This window comes from Neoarius graeffei, chromosome 8, assembly GCF_027579695.1.
Source record: "Neoarius graeffei isolate fNeoGra1 chromosome 8, fNeoGra1.pri, whole genome shotgun sequence".
Taxonomy (NCBI): Eukaryota; Metazoa; Chordata; class Actinopteri; order Siluriformes; family Ariidae; genus Neoarius; species Neoarius graeffei.
The window spans coordinates 69,103,642-69,124,940 of NC_083576.1; the positions used below are offsets into that span (position 1 = coordinate 69,103,642).

Below are 21,299 nucleotides of genomic sequence, written 5' to 3' on the forward strand. Positions count from 1 at the left end.
TATTAAAATGGTTAACAGATGTATCGTAGGAGGGTGTAGCAACACCAATCTTGATGGGATTAGTACTCATCGTTTTCCAAAAGACCGGACACCGAGAGAGAAATGGGAGCGATTCGTGCGAGGCACCCAGAAAAATTAGCTACATGCTACAGACTACAGCATTATTTGCGGTGCTCACTTCACAAGGCCCGACGACTTTGAGAACTATTTGCAGTGGGAAATGGGCTTCGTGAGGCAACCTGATCTGAAAAAAGACGCAGTTCCATCTGTCAGAATGCCCAAAGCAACACCGTCTCCATTTGTGTCAGCGTCACCAAAGGAGCCAGCCGTGTTCGTCTCCCCTGACAGAAGGCGAAGCGCCGCATCCACCGAGGCCCTCGAAGCCGAGGACCAAGCAGAGCCGAGAAAAAGACCAAGAAAATTGGCAATTCACAAGTTGACTGTTGCCAGGGTAAGAAATAATTCTGACATCTCATTATATTCTTCATCCAAAGGTGAAGTAACATTGCGCTCAGGTGACAATTCCATATTTCAATGCAAAATCGCTAGCTGCTAAACTTGGTCTACACAGGCTATGCACTGAAACCGTGCAAGCTCTCGCAGCCTACTGGTGGATCCGCAGGTGACGTCACGAATCTGGCTCCAGACTCCCTTGGGATTTTTCCAGACGTGCTTTAATTATTTTATTTTTTTCTGCTGTAGACAGATGGCCTTGTGCAAAATTACCCTTCTGGATGAGTGTGTAAAGGGACAGACACTATATTGCCAAAAGTATTCGCTCACCTGCCTTGACTCACATATGAGCTTAAGTGACATCCCATTCCTAATCCATAGGGTTCGATATGACGTCGGTCCACCCTTTGCAGCTAGAACAGCTTCAACTCTTCTGGGAAGGCTGTCCACAAGGTTTAGGACCGTGTTTATGGGAATTTTTGACCATTCTTCCAGAAGCGCATTTGTGAGGTCACACACTGATGTTGGACGAGAAGGCCTGGCTCTCAGTCTCCGCTCTAATTCATCCCAAAGGTGTTCTATCGGGTTGAGGTCAGGACTCTGTGCAGGCCAGTCAAGTTCATCCACACCAGACTCTGTCATCCATGTCTTTATGGACCTTGCTTTGTGCACTGGTGCACAGTCATGTTGGAAGAGGAAGGGGCCAGCTCCAAACTGGAAAAACAGTCTGCATGCCTAGGTGCTTGATTTTATACACCTGTGGCCATGGAAGTGATTGGAACACCTGATTCCGATAATTTGGATGGGTGAGCAAATACTTTTGGCAATATAGTGTACTTTCATATATATATATATATAAAAAAAAAATTGGTCCAGAATATGCACTTTAAGGGCTGGTTTTAAAAGGTAACTAAAAAAAAAAAAAAACCCTACTAAATGTAAGGTTCCTTTAAGGTTTGGATTAAATGAAATTCAATTCACATTTTCACCAAGTTATATAGCAAATATAAAGATGACATATTATACCCCTTTTACACAAGTTGACACGGTTCTCTGAGGTTTTAATGAAATGGCTGTGACACGTGTTGGTCAAAATACCACAAGGATAAAGCACCATAGCTTCCTTCTAACTCTTTCAAAACAGCTCTGTTCAAAACAGTTTGAGTGCCTGTTCCTTTAAAAGATAATGAGCCACTGCTCACCCCACCCCACGCCCCTCTTCTGCCAGCCAATCAGATAGCACTTTGGGAATGGCTTGCTGAAGCACGTGTTTTCTAAAACTCACTGGGTTGTCTTATTTCAGAGTTTGTTGGTTGATCGGCTCTCTAGATACCCCAAACCATAAACATTTCACCAAAAATGACCTGGAATATAAAAAAAATAAAATAAAAATCTTGTCTGCATCATCTTCCTAAAAACATAAGAGATGTGGTAGTAAATGTAGTCGGTCAATCAGTCCTAAAGATGTTTAAAACCTTACAGTGTGTCATTTTCTCCCACAGTGAATATCAGGCATGTTGTTGGAGAGTTAGTTACATACCAAAGTGAAATGGGTACTAAACTAAATCAGTTTAGTTTACAATCTGCTACCAGCTGTTAAAATGAGCTCTTTTGCTGGAATGGTGTACATCTTAAAATGCAAATTTCTCCTTTTTCACTTTCAGGGGGCTTCACTTTAAAAGACTATAACCTTAGTTTTGACTGAAATGCATACAAAAGAGAAATATATACTGTACATCTCATCTCATTATCTGTAGCCGCTTTATCCTGTTCTGCAGGGTCGCAGGCAAGCTGGAGCCTATCCCAGCTGACTACGGGCAAAAGGCGGGATACACCCTGGACAAGTCGCCAGGTCATCACAGGGCTGACACATAGACACAGACAACCATTCACACTCACATTCACACCTACGGTCAATTTAGATGGGGTTTACATTAGACCGTATCAGCGGATCATCAGATTAACGTTTTTAAAAACGATTAGCGTGCACACAGCAACCCCAATACACGGATACGCTAATCACATGACTAATTCGGCACGCAAGTTGAAATGTGTCAGTGCGGCTCATCGCTTCCTCCACAGCGGCTGCGCTCCAAATCACTCCGCCCTGAACAGCGAGTGCCCTCTGGAGGGTGCGCACTCCGGCCCTGCGCAGCTCACAGAGTGCGCGCGAGTGTAGTGCACGAGCAGTGATTCGGGATTGAGCCGCTGCGCGCAAGTCACTTACCACTTGCAAGTGGAAGGATGGCAAGTCTAAAGACCATCATAACTACACAATGGGCAGTACTTGCATCAGTATTTGCAGTATTTTCATACTTTTATACTCTTTAATGAAAGGTGATACAAGGCGGAAGTCCGCGCCGTTTTTCAGCAGTCGCGTCACATGACCAACGCCAGCGAATCAGGAAGGTGGATGTCACAGTGACGTTGTCCAATGACGACGCCAGCTAGAGCTCAGCACAGCGTATCCACGTATTCTCAATGTTTACACAGCACCGGATCAGACACGATCTGGATTGAATACGTGGACCCTGGCGGATTCCCGTTTCCCGGCATTTCCAGGCGTTTTAATGTAAACGGACAGTGCATCCGCGAAGAAAACGAGTCAGATACGGTCTAATGTAAACTTGGCCTTAGAGTCACCAGTTAACCTAACCTGCATGTCTTTGGACTGTGGGGGAAACCGGAGCACCCGGAGGAAACCCACGCGGACACGGGGAGAACATGCAAACTCCGCACAGAAAGGCCCTCGCCGGCCACGGGGCTCGAACCCGGACCTTCTTGCTGTGAGGCGACAGCGCTAACCACTACACCACCGTGCTGCCCCGTCACACATTCATCCTACATATTATAACGAATATAAAAGCATCTTCAATTCTGACCACAGGGGAAAAAAGCAAAACAAAACAGATGCTGTAGCAATGGACTATTTCTGAATTCACCAACATACTGTAGATAATGAAAAACACATATTGTACATCATAGCTGGTAGTGGAAAATACTAAAATACACTACAACCCCACAATGATGAACTCTTTTACTATGAACTTTCACATATAACAAACTAAGTGTGTGTCCCCTGGCACAGTGGTGGTTAATGCTGTTGCCTCACAGCAAGAAGGTTCTGGGTTCGAGCCCAGTGGCTGACAGGGGCCTTTCTGTGTGGAGTTTGCATGTTCTCCCCGTGTTCGTATGGGCTGTGGGTTTCCTCCCACACAGTCCAAAGACATGCAGTTAGGTTAACATGGGGCAGCCTTGGGCTGAAATGTCCTTGAGTAAGGTACCTAACCCCCTACAGCTCCCCGGGCACTGTAGCATAGCTGCCCGCTGCTCTGGGTGTGTGTGCACTCATTGCTTTTTTTTTTTTGTGTGTGTGTGTGTGTGTGTGTGTGTGTGTGTGTTTTCATTGCTTCAGATGGGTTAAATGCAGAGGATGAACTTCACTGTGCTTGAGGCTACGTTTACACTAGACCGTATCTGTCTCGTTTTCTTCGCGGATGCACTGTCCATTTACATTAACCCCCCTGAAAAAGCGGGGAAACGGGAATCCGCCAGCGTCCACGTATTCAATCTAGATCGTATCAGCTCCGGTGCTGTGTAAACATTGAGAATACGCGAATACGCTGTGCTGAGCTCTAGCTGGCGTCTCATTGGACAACGTCACTGTGACATCCACCTTCCTGATTCGCTGGCGTTGGTCATGTGACGCGACTGCTGAAAAACGGCGCAGACTTCCGCCTTGTATCACCTTTCATTAAAGAGTATAAAAGTATGAAAATACTGCAAATACTGATGCAAATACTGCCCATTGTGTAGTTATGATTGTCTTTAGGCTTGCCATCCTTCCACTTGCAAGTAATAAGTGATATGCGCTGGGATCACACACACAGCGGCTCAGTCCCGAATCGTGGCTTGTTCACTTCACTCGCGCGCTCTGTGAGCTGCGCAGGGCCGGAGTGCACACCCTCCAGAGGGCACTCGCTGTTCAGGGCGGAGTGATTTGGAGCGCAGGATGCCTGCGGAGCCGAGCGTACCCGCGTATTGGTGTTGCTGTGTGCACGGCTAACGGTTTTAGTGTAAACGCGAATCGTTTTAAGAACGTTAATCTGATGATCCGCTGATTCGACGTAATGTAAACGTAGCCTGAGTATGCATGTGACAAAGGTTGCTTCTTCTTCTAACGACAGTGAGTCAGAGGTCTTCAAAAGAACATCATTGAGCCATGCATTCCTCTTCCCACCAGAGACAAACAAGTTAACGGCATAAAACAAAGGCTTAACTAGCCATGCTTAGGTGTCGATCACCAACAATTAGAGAATGCTGACCACTGACTTCAAAAAATCCCTTGAAAAGGACTATATTTTACAAGTTAAAAGCCGTTTTACTTGAGTCTTTAAGCACTTGTCATGGCTACTCGTAAACATAAGATACTCTCCATCTATCAGAAAATGTAGGCGATAGACAGATATAAATCACTGGAAGAGTTTTATTTAAAAACATGCTGGCAAATGGATCCAAATCAGTGATCAAAAATCAGAATTGAGAAACAGGCAATAGAGATCTTGCATGTGACGTCACAGCCAATCCAGACTGTAACAGACACCATCTTGTCGGTCAAACGCCATATTTCCGCCTTCTACTTCTGGTTCTACTTCTGCTTCTACCTTTTCTTCTGGAAAACCCCTATATACACACAATTCTACTACAACGGCTGCGGCTACAAGCTCTCCCTACCTGTGCACGTTTTTTATGTTTTTTGTGTGTATTTTTGCGTGTTGTTTGTCTGTACCGGACTTCAATATCCACTACAACCGTATGGACTTACTGGACATTGGTTTCCAGCAGAAAATGACGGTTTGTAGTGATTTCCATTGCATGCACAACATTCCGGACGAGATAGCGAGACCAGCGGGGTCTCCGTGGATTGTTATCGGGTCTGGCAGGTGAAGGAGGCGGCGTCAGGAGAGGAAGCAAAAGCGAGGCTGCAGAGCTGGCCTGTTGACTAAGCTCAGAAAACAGCCACTCAAATCTCCACTGCCAAGCCTCTACCTCTCCAACGCCAGATCCATGGTAAACAAGACGGACGATTTGGAATTACAGCTGGAATTACCTTATTCTATTCTATAATCGGCTGGTCAGTGCTATACTAGATACTACTGATATATCTAGTATCAGTACTAGTAATACTTAAGTGACTTACCCGTCCAATGAGGATTGTTATTTTCTCGTTTACAAAATGCCACATCTGAGGGCGGCTGACAAATCCTGAATTTCTGTAAAGATAAGTGTCCAGAGATTTATAAGCACGCAGTGCTTCAGCACTGAACAGCGAGGGAAAGTTAATGAGGTAATTATACACGTCTGGGTATTCCACCTCTGGCAGTTCAATATCCACTGACACAGTCGTGAAAACTACGTCCGGTAATCGATAAGGGTCACTAATCTGTAGGTCGTTTATTTTAGACATATATCTAGTTATCTGTTCATTAGAAAAATGAGCCGTGTAGTCCGTCGGTTGAAATTTATCCATTTTGTACACGAGTGCAGCAGTATTCAGCGGTGTTTTTTACCGACAAGATGGCGGCTGTGTACTTTCCGGTCACGTGACTGCAAGATCTCTATGGTCAAGCGAGGCACAGACAGAATATCAAAGGTGGAGACAAAGGGAAAAATCCAAAACAGAGTCGGAAACCAGAATATCAACACAATGCTACAAAAGGCTTGGTAATGTAAGGTACAAGGTACAGCGTGTATACATCGCAAAGTCTGTGTATAGTGAGAGTCCTTATCAGTGCATGCTGTGATTGCATTCTAGTCTGGAACAGGCGCATGGTAAATAGTTCTAATGGCACTGCGTGTGTATACACAAGTAGCAGTTCGAGGCATGCTGCTGTGCATGCACGGATGTGACACCGTCAAAGATAAACTCCATATCCTGGACCATTTAAAGTGTGGTGAGAAAGCAACAAATTTGTCGAAAGAATATGGTATCCCGAATAATTCAATTTCAACTTGTAAAACAAAAGAAAAAGAGCTCCGAGACTTCGTCCGTAACTGCAATCAACATGATGGGCTGAAAAGAAAGATGATGCGGCAAGCAAATAGCAGCAACTACTGTATGGCTTATTTCATCTTATCTCATTATCTCTAGCCGCTTTATCCTTCTACAGGGTCGCAGGCAAGCTGGAGCCTATCCCAGCTGACTACGGGCGAAAGGCGGGGTACACCCTGGACAAGTCGCCAGGTCATCACAGGGCTGACACATAGACACAGACAACCATTCACACTCACATTCACACCTACGGTCAATTTAGAGCCACCAGTTAACCTAACCTGCATGTCTTTGGACTGTGGGGGAAACCGGAGCACCCGGAGGAAACCCACGCGGACACGGGGAGAACATGCAAACTCCACACAGAAAGGCCCTCGCCGGCCCCGGGGCTCGAACCCAGGACCTTCTTGCTGTGAGGCGACAGCGCTAACCACTACACCACCGTGCCGCCGCTTATTTCATTTATTTCTTAAATATGTAAGTAAACTAAGCATGAATATAAATTAAACACAGTTGGTCTTGTTTTAAGTAAGAGTGAATGTTTGGCATGACAAGACGGTCCACTTAAGTATCACAAACATTTCAGTATAATGAACTCTTTGGACGTCCCCCATGGAGTTAGTTATAGCAGGGTTGCAGTGTACTTCATATCTATAGCTAGTTTAATTTCAATAGGTTAAGTCTATAATTCTACCAGTTTACCATATGGAATTAAAAACAGAATAAAAATAGCCAAATGCAGTGTCTCATATCTCAATAAAGTGGATCTTTATCCATATTTGGATGGAATTTCAATGGAGCTAATAATGTTTAATATATATATATATTTTTAAACAGTGATGACTTTATTTTGCCGAATTCAGCAGTGTGATTCAGGGAAATGGATATTTACATAATTAGATAACTTAATCTTATAAATCTAATTAGTACATAAAAACAAAACAAAACCTTAGTTCTCGATACTTAGAATAGCTTAATTTATATTGACTGTAAACTCACCAAGGGTGATAGTCATAGTTTTTTATCTTTTAATATGCATTTTTATTTATGTCCCTGAGTGAATTGGAAGTTAAACACTTGATTAGAAATATAAAGTATTTTGAAACTGTAAAAGGAATACCCTTAAAGTCAAGGAAAATATTTCCATTTCTTCCCCTGCTCTACATATTAAAGTAGGTGTGGATGGCATTTCCGTGGTTTCAAAGACAGGCTTATTGACTTACATAAGAGACATAATTGTGGTTTTACTGGTGAAAGAAATTTCTCACATGACTAGGGTAACCAGATTTCCCGAGTCTAAAACCGGGACACTTTGCCTGTGACCGTGATACTCGTGCACGCACTCGCGTTTTGATGTAAACATGCGCTGGCTCAAACTATGGCTCAGACAGGTGCTTTAATCATTTTGTAGAAGCTCACTTTTATCAACATTTCAGAGAATAATCAATTATTTTCTTGTTATCTACATGTACTTCTATCACAATTCAGTTAAAGTAAGAAAATCAGGCAACAGATGTGATGATAGGGAATAGGCCAGTAGCCTAAATTTCAACTGATTTATTTCACCTTTGTGAAAACGACAAGAAAATGCATTGCTTGCATATTAACATCAACATTTTATGCGATGAACTTTTTTTTTTAAACAAAAGGCTATGCATTGTAACCAGGGCTTTGAACCAGAATTTTTTTCCTATTGGTTCGTTCTGAACAGAAACGGAATTTTAAAGTTTCCGGTTTTGGGTTCCACCATTAAATAGACGTTCCCGAACCGGTTAGAACAAAAAAAAATTCGTTCCCGGAACGGTTAATTACGTTCCCTGCCAGCTGTTTAACAAATGGCTATAAAGTTATGTCTCTGTCTCATCCAGCTTAAGCCAAATGTAGGCTAATTCTATTACAACCTTCATTAAATAAGACAAGAAATAATTCAAAACAATTATTATTTCAAATGTTAGCAATTTGGATTCTCAGTATGTCTTCCCATCTACACAAACAGAAAAAGTGCCAAAAATGAAAGATAATTCGTTTAGTGTGTTACCAAAGGCTAGTCAGGCCCTATAGAGGGCTACCGCATGACGTCACTGCGCCGCGAGATTTTGTTAGGCGCCATATTGGAAGACCAAGTACACATCTATGCAAGTACATACATACATAAAACAAACTACACCTGAAATGTAGCCAGGGCCGGTTCTGCCCTAATCTGGACCCGGGTGCAACATCGCGCAACCCCCCCCCCCAAAAAAAAAAAACCCACCAGTCTAAATCAGGACAACCATCACAGAACTATAACTATAAACATTTTATATCAACTATTTTAACTAAATGGACTATAATAAATAAGGCTGCAGGCAGCCACGGCGGGCTGCCTCAGAAAAGTAACCATTTGTCCTACCTTAAAACTCGTTTTGCATTTTCTGCCTCCTTTTTTGTATTTTCAACCCTCTGTTTATTTTCTTTCCTTTTCTGAAAACCCGATTTGTGTCCAGACATTTTGTTCTGCTACCAACGAACTAACTCGTCAGGTCTCGTCTCTCGAGCCCGCGATGATTCCCGTGGGAAGGGCAACAACTGATACATTTTTACAAACAGCCAATAGGGAGGTTGCATCGTTCAGGCTCTTCTTTGCTCAGACACTCAGTAATGGAGACATGATAGCAGTCCACCTTCCCGCTCTCTCCATTCAGTCAGCGAACGTCACACAGGAAGTGAACCCCAGCGGGTCATAGAAACTTGCGCAGGAGAAGAATGGCTTTTTTATTTGTAGGCTACGGAAACTTTGAGGAACGAAATAAAAACCGGTATTAACCGGTTACCATTATTTTTAATAAGCGTTTCTGTTCCGGAACATAAAAAATAATAAAGTTTCTGGTTTCGTTTCTGTTCCATGTGAAATAGAAAAAGTTCCCGGTTTTCGTTTCCGTTCCTTGAACCGGTTCAAAGCCCTGATTGTAACAGGAACGAGCGCATGAGCCTAATCGTTGTCACCTCTGAACCTTTACCCAAAATGCCTCTGTTTAATCTTAACCAGTGTCGGCTATTAACTATTTTGAAAACGTGAACCCTGAGTTGACAACGGCATCAAACAAGTCAAGACAATCTGTGATACAGATTAAAGACAGATGAAACAGATGAAAGACAACAAAAATGTTTCAGAAACACAGCCACCCAACCCACCCACCCTAAAGAAGATGCCATTTTATTGCATATATTTACATGATGAGTGAATTTGCTCCAGTAGCGCTTTACTGCCCGAGAGCCTGCTGTGAAACTGCGAGCAAGTATCGTTGAAATTGGCCCAGGTAATGAGCAAGGCTTTGAGAGTAGGCACGGTCATGTGATTCCTCTCATCGGTCCAGGTGTTGCTCATGAGTGAAAATATTCACTCAACTGGAGCATTGGTGCCAGGTAGGCACATGGCAAACTGGCAAAGCTGGCTGACATTGCTGTAAGGAATCTCCCTATTCTTGAAGTGCGTGAGCATCTCCACCCAGCGCTCATCCGTTTGGCATTGTCGCGTAGTAGTTGACAGCCGCTAGCGAAAAAAAACGTTATAACGCGGCCTCTATATTGCAACACTGTACAAATAGATACATTGTAAGGTTGACTGCGCGCACACACACACATTGATGCTGAATTGCTAGAGGCTTTATTGACATCTCGTTGCTATACATGATCGCTGTAACCGGGACAGTTTGTTAGTGTTTGGTGTAAACCGGGACATTTCAGCGTCCCGACGGACCTTTGTTGGGACTGGGGACACGCAACTCAAAATCGGGACTGTCCCAGTCAAAGCGGGACGTCTGGTCACATTACACATGACTTTTGTAGTATTTTCTTGACTGTAATAAGCTACTGGAAAAATGCTTGCTTGTAAGAGATCCCCCCCCCCCCCAAACACAGTGAGGTGTTTTGTGCTTTAACCGAGTTGACAAGAGAGGATTACGGACCCTGTGACCATGGGGGCAGACATGGCCTGAAGGTTCAAGAAACAGCCTTGGGCCGAAAGGGTCGCCAGTTCAATTCCCGGGATCATCTGGAAGAATGTGAGGGGAGTTGAGTGAATAAACAGCATTTTCCCCTCCCTCTGTATCATGAACAAGGCACCTAACCTCTAACTGCTCCCCAGGTGCTGTAGTTAGCTGCCCATTGCTCTGGGGCTACGTTTACATTACGTCGAATCAGCGGATCATCAGATTAACGTTCTTAAAACGATTCGCGTTTACACTAAAACCGTTAGCCGTGCACACAGCAACGCCAATACGCGGATACGCTAATCACATGACTTTAGACGGCGCGTAACATGATCCCAGTGCATTTCAGACGGCGCGTAACATGATCCCAGTGCATTTAGGGCATGCGCAAGGCTCACCACTTGCAAGTAGAAGGATGGCAAGCCTAAAGACCTTTTTTTCATGGACGGACGACGAGGTCCAATTGTTACTAAACGTAACATTGGATTATAAAACAACGGTGTCGGGTCAGGGTGTGGACTGGGAAAGTCTCCAAATAGTCAACAAATAGCAGGAAGTGAAGTCCGCGAGTCGCGTCACATGACCCACGTGGGATGACCAACGCCAGCGAATCAGGAAGGTGGATGTCACAGTGACGTTGTCCAATGAGACGCCGGCTAGAGCTCAGCACAGCGTATCCGCGTATTTTGAATGTTTACACAACACCGGAGCTGACACGATCTGGATTGAATACGTGGATGCTGGCGGATTCCCGTTTCCAGGCGGTTTAATGTAAACGGACAGTGCATCCACGAAGAAAACGAGACAGATACGGTCTAGTGTAAACGTAGCCTGGGTAAGTGCATGTTCACTGCTTCGGATGGGTTAAATGTGACAAAGGTTTCTTCTTCTTGAGTATTCAGCTTTACCAGTGAAACAGTGATACAGAACATTACAGAATCATGAGGAAGAAAAAAAAAACGTGACTGTCACAAGGAATATATTCAAGACTGTTATAACAGACACTCACAATATGGAGGAGCTTCAACACATCCACAAACCTGACAAGAAAAATAATAAACAAATTAGTAAAGTATAATAGTATGAGTTTCAATGAGGCGCAGGATTATTGTTTAGTATGCAGACTCACACTTTTTCCGAACTCACGATCTCTTTAGCAATGTGAGACAACTTGGTCCTCTTGGAGTCCTTCAAACAGAAAGTCAGAATGAGCTTTACAAAATAAAAACAACTGTTAGCAAATTTACAGCAAATATAAGAGTAGAACAATATAATACAATACCTGATGCTTCCATTTGCTTGAACTGGTTGTTACCTCTTCGTCGTCGTCTTCTTCGTCTGAGCTGCTTTCAAATTCCCTCTCCGAGCATGCATCCTCAGAGAAGATGATCTCTTCATAAGCATGTCTTATGTAAATACAAGCAACAAGAAACAGGGTTTGTGGTGAAGATCATGAATAAAATGAAAACGCGTTCAAAACAGTGAACATCTCATCTCATTATCTCTAGCCGCTTTATCCTGTTCTACAGGGTCGCAGGCAAGCTGGAGCCTATCCCAGCTGACTACGGGCAAAAGGCGGGGTACACCCTGGACAAGTCGCCAGGTCATCACAGGGCTGACACATAGACACAGACAACCATTCACACTCACATTCACACCTACGGTCAATTTAGAGTCACCAGTTAACCTAACCTGCATGTCTTTGGACTGTGGGGGAAACCGGAGCACTCAGAGGAAACCCACGCGGACACGGGGAGAACATGCAAACTCCGCACAGAAAGGCCCTCGCTGGCCACGGGGCTCAAACCCAGACCTTCTTGCTGTGAGGCAACAGCGCTAACCACTACACCGCCCAACAGTGAACATTATTTATTTATTTTATTTACATACAAGCTTAGCTGAAAGAACAGGAGTCATCAGGAGATGACATATCCCCCCGACCCCCACATGAAACCCACTCCAAATTTTTCTAACTTGCATTGGTTGCCATGGAAATACGGGGGGGGGGGGGGGGGGGGGGGGGGGGGGGAATCACAGAAATCCCAAAATGTCAAAAGGCACAACTCTTCTAGTCACTTGACATAGCTGTCAGATTTCATGAAAAAAATTCCTAATAGTTTGAGTTATCGGTATGCACCGGAAACTAAACTGTTTACAGACGGACAGACAGATGGCGTGATAGTTAGATCCAATAATTAATGAGAGTATTAGAGAAGAAAAAAATTCTATACACTCTTAGAAACAATAGCTCGTCAAGGGTTCTTTAGATGGTGACAGTTCTACATGGAACCATTTCTTCTTCAAAATCCTCAAAGGTTCTTACCAAGTACACACTGTAAATAAAGATTAAAATCCATCCATTATCTGTAGCCGCTTATCCTGTCCTACAGGGTTGCAGGCAAGCTGGAGCCTATCCAAGCTGACTACGGGCGAGAGGCGGGGTACACCCTGGACAAGTCGCCAGGTCATCGCAGGGCTGACACATAGACACAGACAGCCATTCACACTCACATTCACACCTATGGTCAATTTAGAGCCACCAATTAGTCTAACCTGCATGTCTTTGGACTGTGGGGGAAACCGGAGCACCCGGAGGAAACCCACATGGACACGGGGAGAACATGCAAACTCCACACAGAAAGGCCCTCGCTGGGCTCGAACCCAGGACCTTCTTACTGTGAGGCGACAGTGCTAACCACTACACCACCGTGCCGCCCTATTAAAGATTTAAAAAAAAAATTCTTTGTCTTTCCTTCTTGGGGAAAATTTTAGACCAAGAAAACATCTCCCATTTTAAAATGGTTTCTTCAATTTGCCTTCCTGGGGGGCATTTCACAAAATATTTAAAGTAGATCCCCTTTAAATAACTGGTCATTCAGTGGAATTACCATTTATTTATATTATTTTTTATATTTCTCACCTCTCATTATGGTCCTGACTCACTGTGGTGTTGAGTTCTCCAAGAACTTGTGTTTTTCCATTCATTCTTTCCTCTTTGGTGGTTAAGTGTCTTTGCCAAATTGTGGGGTTTTGTTGTGTTTGTATCCTTGGGCTTTTTGGAACATAAATATTTATATTTTCTAGTACATCTTCAAATAGATGCTCATTTTCAACACTGTTTCCATCAACACTATGCTCAGCGGTACGTTCATCTTGCTGGACATTGACATGGTGTGTTCTGTATTGTGGTATTTGAATTTGGTCCCCGCTTGCCTGCCTGCTCTCGTCCACTGATTGCTCATCTTTGCCTGCAGTTGTCTCTGGACCTTGTCCTCCTTTGGAGAAGAGCTTAGGCAGTTTTTTCACTGAGAATTCAAAGTCCATTAACTTTTTGAAGGATGACTTCCTCTGGCCATCTGACTGATTCAGGTCTGCCTGGGTCAAAGACTTCACTTTATGCTTCAAAGTAATGGCAGATTTTTTTCCTGATGTGCTTTCAGTTCTGTTATTAGGCACATCCTGGCCTGTTTTTTGTTCTGATGAATGGACTTTCCAGCGTGGATAATTCCCCAGCAGTTCCACATCATCATTTTGGGTTTCTGGTTTACTACTGGATTTCCTCTCACTTCTAGTATGTTTTCTGGGAGAAACAGTTCTTCCTTCTTTGTAAACTACACCAAGTGTACTCTCTTTCACTGTTAAAGGTTTATATTGTGGCTTAACAAATCCTCCTGACTCCTGTGAGGTGAGGTCAGGCTTCTCTGGTTGTTCAACATGGCTGCTTTTTGGTTTATTCTGCCCAAGGATTGGCGAGGCCTTTTGAACAGGAAATGGAATGGAGGTTGAATGGCCATTTTGTTCATCAGCAGAGTGTCTACGCTGTGTGCTGTTTAATAGGACTCGTTTAGACTCTGCAGATTTGGGTTGCAATCCAGTTGGTGAAAAAATTTGAGCAGCACGAGGTATGTCGGTTGAATTTCTTTCGGAACCTCCAGAACCATTTGCAAGATTCAGATTGTTTTTTACAGTCCCGTAGCTCTGGCCATAGATTACTCGCAGTGGCATTAGTTGGTCACCTGAAAACTCACGTACTTTGTAAGGAGTGGTGGCTGAAGGTTGACCTGAATTAATCTCAGACTTGGACTTAAGTTGGGAATGCAGTAAACCCTGAACATTGTCCAACTGTTGCTGAAAATGTGACTGATACTCACTGGTGAAAACAGCAACAGGTTTCCATTCTGGTGTAAGGGGTTTAGAAAGACATCGCTGTGACACACGTGCAGATTGCACAGTGTTTATTGGTGGTTGGGAATGGTCCAGGTTAAGTGGTTGGGAAACTGTTTTTGGTGGTGGAATAAACTTTGGTTTAGGGGCTAAAGGTGGTTTTTCACCTGGGACAGGCCCTAAAAACACAGACAAATGATAATAAGTCTGCAGCAGATTACTAGAAGGTCAAGAATAACGTTCACCAACAGTGCAGAAGACAATCACCTTTACACATACTACCTTTAGTGTGAATCTTTTACCTGATGCATGTGATGTACATTTAAGTAGTCTTCAGAGTAAATCTTTAATGAAGACATCAGCATCAAGTATTTTACGAATTCGAAATTATACACAGACAGATGTACCTCAGAATAACAAATACAGTTTGTAGAAGTCTGCAATATAGTACATGTTAAAGTCTATGTGCAAGTTATGTGGTTATTGAATTATTTTCAAAGGCAAAAATCTCGTATTGTGAAGTATTATTCAGTCCGTCACTCTGGGGTTAACTCTTAATGATATATAGACCCCAACATCAGATAATTTACCTTTTCTAAAAAAAAAAAAGGGGGGGGAAAAACCCCTTTTAAAAAAGCTAGAAATATTAACAATTGACAGTAACCTTAAGGGAAAATAATTATATACAGTATTTCTATCCACATTCACTGGATATGAGCAATCACGCGTTCTGATTGGCTATTCTACTACTAGGATATCAGCTCATATACCATGAGGCGAGAAAAACAAAATGGCGGCGCGCATTGCTGAACCAACCAAGGATGAAATAAAAACTCTACTCGAAAACAAAACCCCAAAAAATACAAAAAAAAAGCAACAAAATATGGAAAATAATTATTTCATGGTAAGAACATATCTTTTTTATTTTTCAAGAATTATTATTATAGCAGGGTGGCACAGTGGCGTAGTGGTTAGCACTGTTGGCTTACAGAAAGAAGGTCCTGGGTTCGAGCCCAGCGGCCGTCGAGGGCCTTTCTGTGTGGAGTTTGCATGTTCTCCCCGTGTCTGCGTGGGTTTCCTCCGGGTGCGCCGGTTTCCCCCACAGTCCAAAGACATGCAGGTTAGACTAATTGACCGTAGGTGTGAATGCGAGTGTGAATAGTTGTTTGTCTCTGTTGCCCCTTTTCCACCAAAGCAGTTCCAGGGCTGGTTCGGGGCCAGTGCTTAGTTTGGAACCGGGTTTTCTGTTTCCACAGACAAAGAACTGGCTCTGGGGCCAGAAAAACCGGTTCCAGGCTAGCACCAACTCTCTGCTGGGCCAGAGGAAAGAACCGCTTACGTCAGCGGGGGGGGCGGAGTTGTTAAGACCAACAACAATAACAAGACCGCGAAAGATCGCCATTTTTAAGCGACGAGAAGCAGCAGCTGTACAAACGCGAAGTCATCCATTATTATTATTGTTGTTGTTGCTGCTGCTGCTTCTTCCGTGTTGTTTTTGCTTCGATATTCGCGCCAAGGTTTATGCAAACGTAGCGACGTAACTGACGTATATAGCGACGTAACTGACGTAATGACGTGGCTTCCCTTAGCACCGCAAGCTATGGAAAAGCAAACTGGTTCTCAGCTGGCTCGCAAGTTGAACGAGTTGTAAACCAGCACCGGCCCCGAACCAGCCCTGGAACTGATTTGGTGGAAAAGGGGTATGTGTCAGCCCTGCGATGACCTGGCGACTTGTCCAGGGTGTACCCCGCCTCTCGCCCATAGTCAGCTGGGATAGGCTCCAGCTTGCCTGCGACCCTGTAGAACAGGATGAGTGGCTACAGATAATGGATGGATTATTATAGCATTTCCCACAAAATGCTACTGCCATTTCGCCAGTTTGTTTACATTCTAAGCGGAAATGATTTTATCGGACGTTTTGTATGAAAGTTTATTTATCGACTTTGCAAAAAATAAAAATGTTCTGTTTCTTAAAATCCAGTGAACGTGGATAGAATAAAACAGTTATTCCACTCAATCTCGTCGTACATGGCTTATAGCCAACTCTGTGCTATGCACCTCATCAGCTATCAGCTCATGTACGACTTGATTTCATGGAATAACTGTTTGTATATAATAGTTATGTCATGAAATTGAGTCGTATATGAATGAGAGAGATGCATGCAGTATGTAGCCGGTATATTGTAGGGCTGTAAAAATCAGGCTTCCACATATGATTACATTTCAATGAAGGCAATGATTTGACTCAAAGCCACTGACTCTACTACATGGTACAATACAGTTTAATTTAGTAGCCTCTGATCTATATGTGACCAACTTGATGCAGAATTTGGAGTGCTGTTATTTCATGAATGATGATGTATTACTGTTGACTCAATCAATTTATGATTGTTGCATTGATTAAACCGTTTTCAATCATTGCCTCTAAAATCATTACACCTTTAGTATGCAAACAGTCTACTGTATATTCAGAAAGTATTCATGCTACACAAGAGTGTGATTAACGTTGACAGATTACATGCTAATTAATTTTAGTGCTGGCAAAGAAAATCTAACAGATTTTCTATGAATAATTCCTCAACACGCTTGAAGTACAAACCGCGTTCAATCTTTGTCACATAGGTCTTGTAAATTACACTTAAGCCATGGTATTTTCATTTTTCTACACTTTATACTTTTTAAAATCCATCCATCCATCATCTGTAGCCGCTTATCCTTTTCTACAAAGTCGCAGGCAAGCTGGAGCCTATCCCAGCTGACTAGGGGCGAGAGGCAGGGTACACCCTGGATAAGCTGCCAGGTTATCACAGGGCTGACACAAATATACTATTTTATACTTTTTAAAATATTAAAGAAAAAATAGTAAAGAAAAATTCCCAATCTTTGTGAGTTTAACATTCTATAACGGACAACTGTCAACTGTAACTGCTGCTGTTAATCAATCAATCTCTCTCTCTCTCTCTCTCTCTCTCTCATACACACACATCTATAGTTGTGGTCAGAAGTTTACATACAGGGACATAAATGTCATGGTGATGTGCCTTCACTGGTTTCTTTAAACTGTTCTTTTTCTGTGGCAGAATGATTGTACAACATACAGCTTTAATAGAAAAAAACGAATTTGAAGCAAGAATTTTGGTTTTAAATTATTTTGGGTTTTCTGAAATCAACACGGGGCAGCACAGTGGTGTAGTGGTTAGCGCTGTCGCCTCACAGCAAGAAGGTCCGGGTTCGAGCCCCGTGGCCGGCGAGGGCCTTTCTGTGTGGAGTTTGCATGTTCTCCCCGTGTCCGCGTGGGTTTCCTCCGGGTGCTCCGGTTTCCCCCACAGTCCAAAGACATGCAGGTTAGGTTAACTGGTGACTCTAAATTGACCGTAGGTGTGAATGTGAGTGTGAATGGTTGTCTGTGTCTATGCCCATGTTTACATTAGACCGTATCAGCGGATCATCAGATTAACGTTTTTGAAACGATTAGTGTGCACACAGCAACACCAATACACGATTTGTGTGCACACAGCAACACCAATACACGGATACGCTCGGCTCCGCAGGCATCCTGCGCTCCAAATCACTCCGCCCTGAACAGCGAGTGCCCTCTGGAGGGTGCGCACTCCGGCCCTGCGCAGCTCACAGAGCACGCGAGTGAAGCGCACGAGCAGTGATTTGGGACTGAGCCGCTGTGTGTGTGAGATCCCAGTGCATATCGGGCATGCGCAAGTCACTTACCACTTGCAAGTGGAAGGATGGCAAGCCTAAAGACAATCATAACTACACAATGGGCAGTATTTGCATCAGTATTTGCAGTATTTTCATACTTTTATACTCTTTAATGAAAGGTGATACAAGGCGGAAGTCCGCGCCGTTTTTCAGCAGTCGCGTCACATGACCAACGCCAGCGAATCAGGAAGGTGGATGTCACAGTGACGTTGTCCAATGACGACGCCAGCTAGAGCTCAGCACAGCATATCCGCGTATTCTCAATGTTTACACAGCACCAGAACTGACACGATCTGGATTGAATACGTGGACGCTGGCGGATTCCCGTTTCCCGGTGTTTCCAGGCGGTTTAATGTAAACGGACAGTGCATCCGCGAAGAAAACGAGACAGATAGGGTCTAATGTAAACTTGGCCTATGTGTCAGCCCTGTGATGACCTGGCGGCTTGTCCAGGGTGTACCCCGCCTTTCGCCCGTAGTCAGCTGGGATAGGCTCCAGCTTGCCTGCGACCCTGTAGAACAGGATAAAGCGGCTAGAGATAATGAGATGAGATGAAATCAACACAAGACCAAAATTATACATACAGGGTTAACATTTTTTTTACAAATGCCCAATTAGATTATTAATTCAGTGGTACTGAAAGTTATAAGACATTTTGGAACTTTCCAAAGCCAAGGCCTTTAAACATCCTATTAGTAATCACCATTGATTACACATGGTAGCTTCTCTGTGCCAACATAAAAAGAGTTGGTTTGATAGCACTCATTGGACTGACCAACGCACAGTAAAATGGGAAAGCCGAAAGATTATTAGTTCAAAAAACCGTAAGCAAGTACAAGTTATTAGGAGGTACAGCCACTTTACCCAAAAAAGACCCAAACTGCCACCCTCAGCTGAGAGGAAACTGGTTCGGATGATCAGGAATAATTCAGGAACCATCAAGGCACAGACCTGTCATGAACTGGAAGTTGCTGCAACACTGTCTACAGTCAAGCAAGTTTTACATCACCAAGGACTGAGAGGCTGCTGGCCAAGAAAGAAGCCCCTGCTCCAAGATCAATGCCCTCAAGCTTGACTATAGTTTGTTGCTGACTGTATGGACAAAGAAAAAGTCTTCTGAAGGAAAGTTTTATGGTCAGATGAACAAAGAATGAGTTGTTTTAAGCACAGTGGTGGTAGCATCATCCTCTGGGGCTGTTTTGCTGCCAGTGGAACTGATGGATTGAATGATGAAGAAGGGGGATTACCTCAGAATTCTTCAGCATAACCTCAAACCCTCAGAAACTTGAACACAGCTGGATGTTCCAACAGGACAAAAACGCCAAAATACACATCAAAGCTGGTTGTGAAATAAATAAAACAGGCTAACATTAAGCTTAAAACAAGTCCTGACCTCATCCCTATTGAAAATATATGGACTGTGCCAGCAAACACACACATTTAACTGAACTCTACCAATTCTGCCAAGAAGAGTGGTCAAAAATCCAACCAGAATTCTGCCGGAGGTTTGTTGATGAGAAACTTTTGGTAGCTAAGGTGAAGCTTGCTAAGGGATATTTAACCAAATATTAGGTGTCCTGTATGTGTATTTTTGACCTAGTATAATTTTGTATGTATATAAAACCCTGTGCTCATTTCAGAAAACTCTAAATAAATTAAAACTTGCCCGCTTGTTTTTTTCTGTTAAAGATATATGTTGTACAATCAATCATCCTGCCACAGAAAAAGAACAGTTCAAAGAAATCAGTGAAAGCCCAATACAGCCATAACATTCATGCCCATGATGACATTCATATCCGGGCATGTAAACTTCTGACCACAAATTTATCCATCCATTCTTCTTAATATCTAACTTCCCTATCTAATTTATTTAATTTCTCTATCTTTCAATCAATCTTCATTTCTGTCCATCTGAATACTTCAACTTCATCTCTTTCTTAATTTCTGTGCCTCTAGACTTTGTATAACCCCTTTCTTTCACTCACTCCATCCATCCATGTTAATAGCTAACTTCCCATTTATTTAATTTCTCTCCAATCAATCTTCTTTTCTCATCTCATCTCATTATCTCTAGCCGCTTTATCCTGTTCTACAGGGTCGCAGGCAAGCTGGAGCCTATCCCAGCTGACTATGGGCGAAAGGCGGGGTACACCCTGGACAAGTCGCCAGGTCATCACAGGGCTGACACATAGACACAGACAACCATTCACACTCACATTCACACCTACGGTCAATTTAGAGTCACCAGTTAACCTAACCTGCATGTCTTTGGGGGAAACCGGAGCACCCGGAGGAAACCCACGCGGACACGGGGAGAACATGCAAACTCCGCACAGAAAGGCCCTCACCGGCCACAGGGCTCGAACCCGGACCTTGTTGCTGTGAGGCGACAGCGCTAACCACTATACCACCGTGCCGCCCTTCTCTCCATCAATCAATCTTCATTTCTGTCCATCTTACTATCTTCAACTTCATCGCTTTCTTAATTCCTTTGCCTCTAATCCATCTCTCTCCATTCATCTACCAATATCTAACTTCCCCATCTATTTAATTTCTCTCTCACTCTATCCATTTCTGTTAATATTACCTAACGTCCTAATTTATTTAATCTCTCTCCCCATTTCTTTGCCTCTACACTCTGTATAACCCCCTTCTCTCTCCATCCATCCATCTTATTTAATTTCTCTCCATCAACCAGTCAGTCATTCTTAATTTCTTTGCCTCTAACCCATATCTCTCTCTCCATTCATCTGTCAGTATCTAACTTCCCCATCTATTTAATTGCTCTCTCACTCTATCCATTTCTGTTAATATTACCTAACGTCCTAATTCATCTCATCTCATTATCTCTAGCCGCTTTATCCTGTTCTACAGGGTCGCAGGCAAGCTGGAGCCTATCCCAGCTGACTACGGGCGAAAGGCGGGGTACACCCTGGACAAGT

General features: G+C 43.4%; 1 protein-coding gene across 1 annotated transcript in view; it reads right to left on the reverse strand.

The window, feature by feature from the left end:
• The window catches only part of LOC132890834 (FYVE, RhoGEF and PH domain-containing protein 6-like), a 39,742-nt gene that overhangs the window by 16,884 nt on the left and 1,559 nt on the right, over positions 1–21,299 (reverse strand). Inside the window, exons 2-5 of the mRNA XM_060928100.1 lie at positions 13,397–14,819; positions 11,759–11,882; positions 11,606–11,664; positions 11,486–11,516 (exon numbers count right to left, since the gene is read on the reverse strand). Coding sequence (XP_060784083.1) covers positions 11,486–11,516; positions 11,606–11,664; positions 11,759–11,882; positions 13,397–14,819 — 1,637 coding nt within the window. The remainder of the gene's footprint in view (positions 1–11,485; positions 11,517–11,605; positions 11,665–11,758; positions 11,883–13,396; positions 14,820–21,299) is intronic.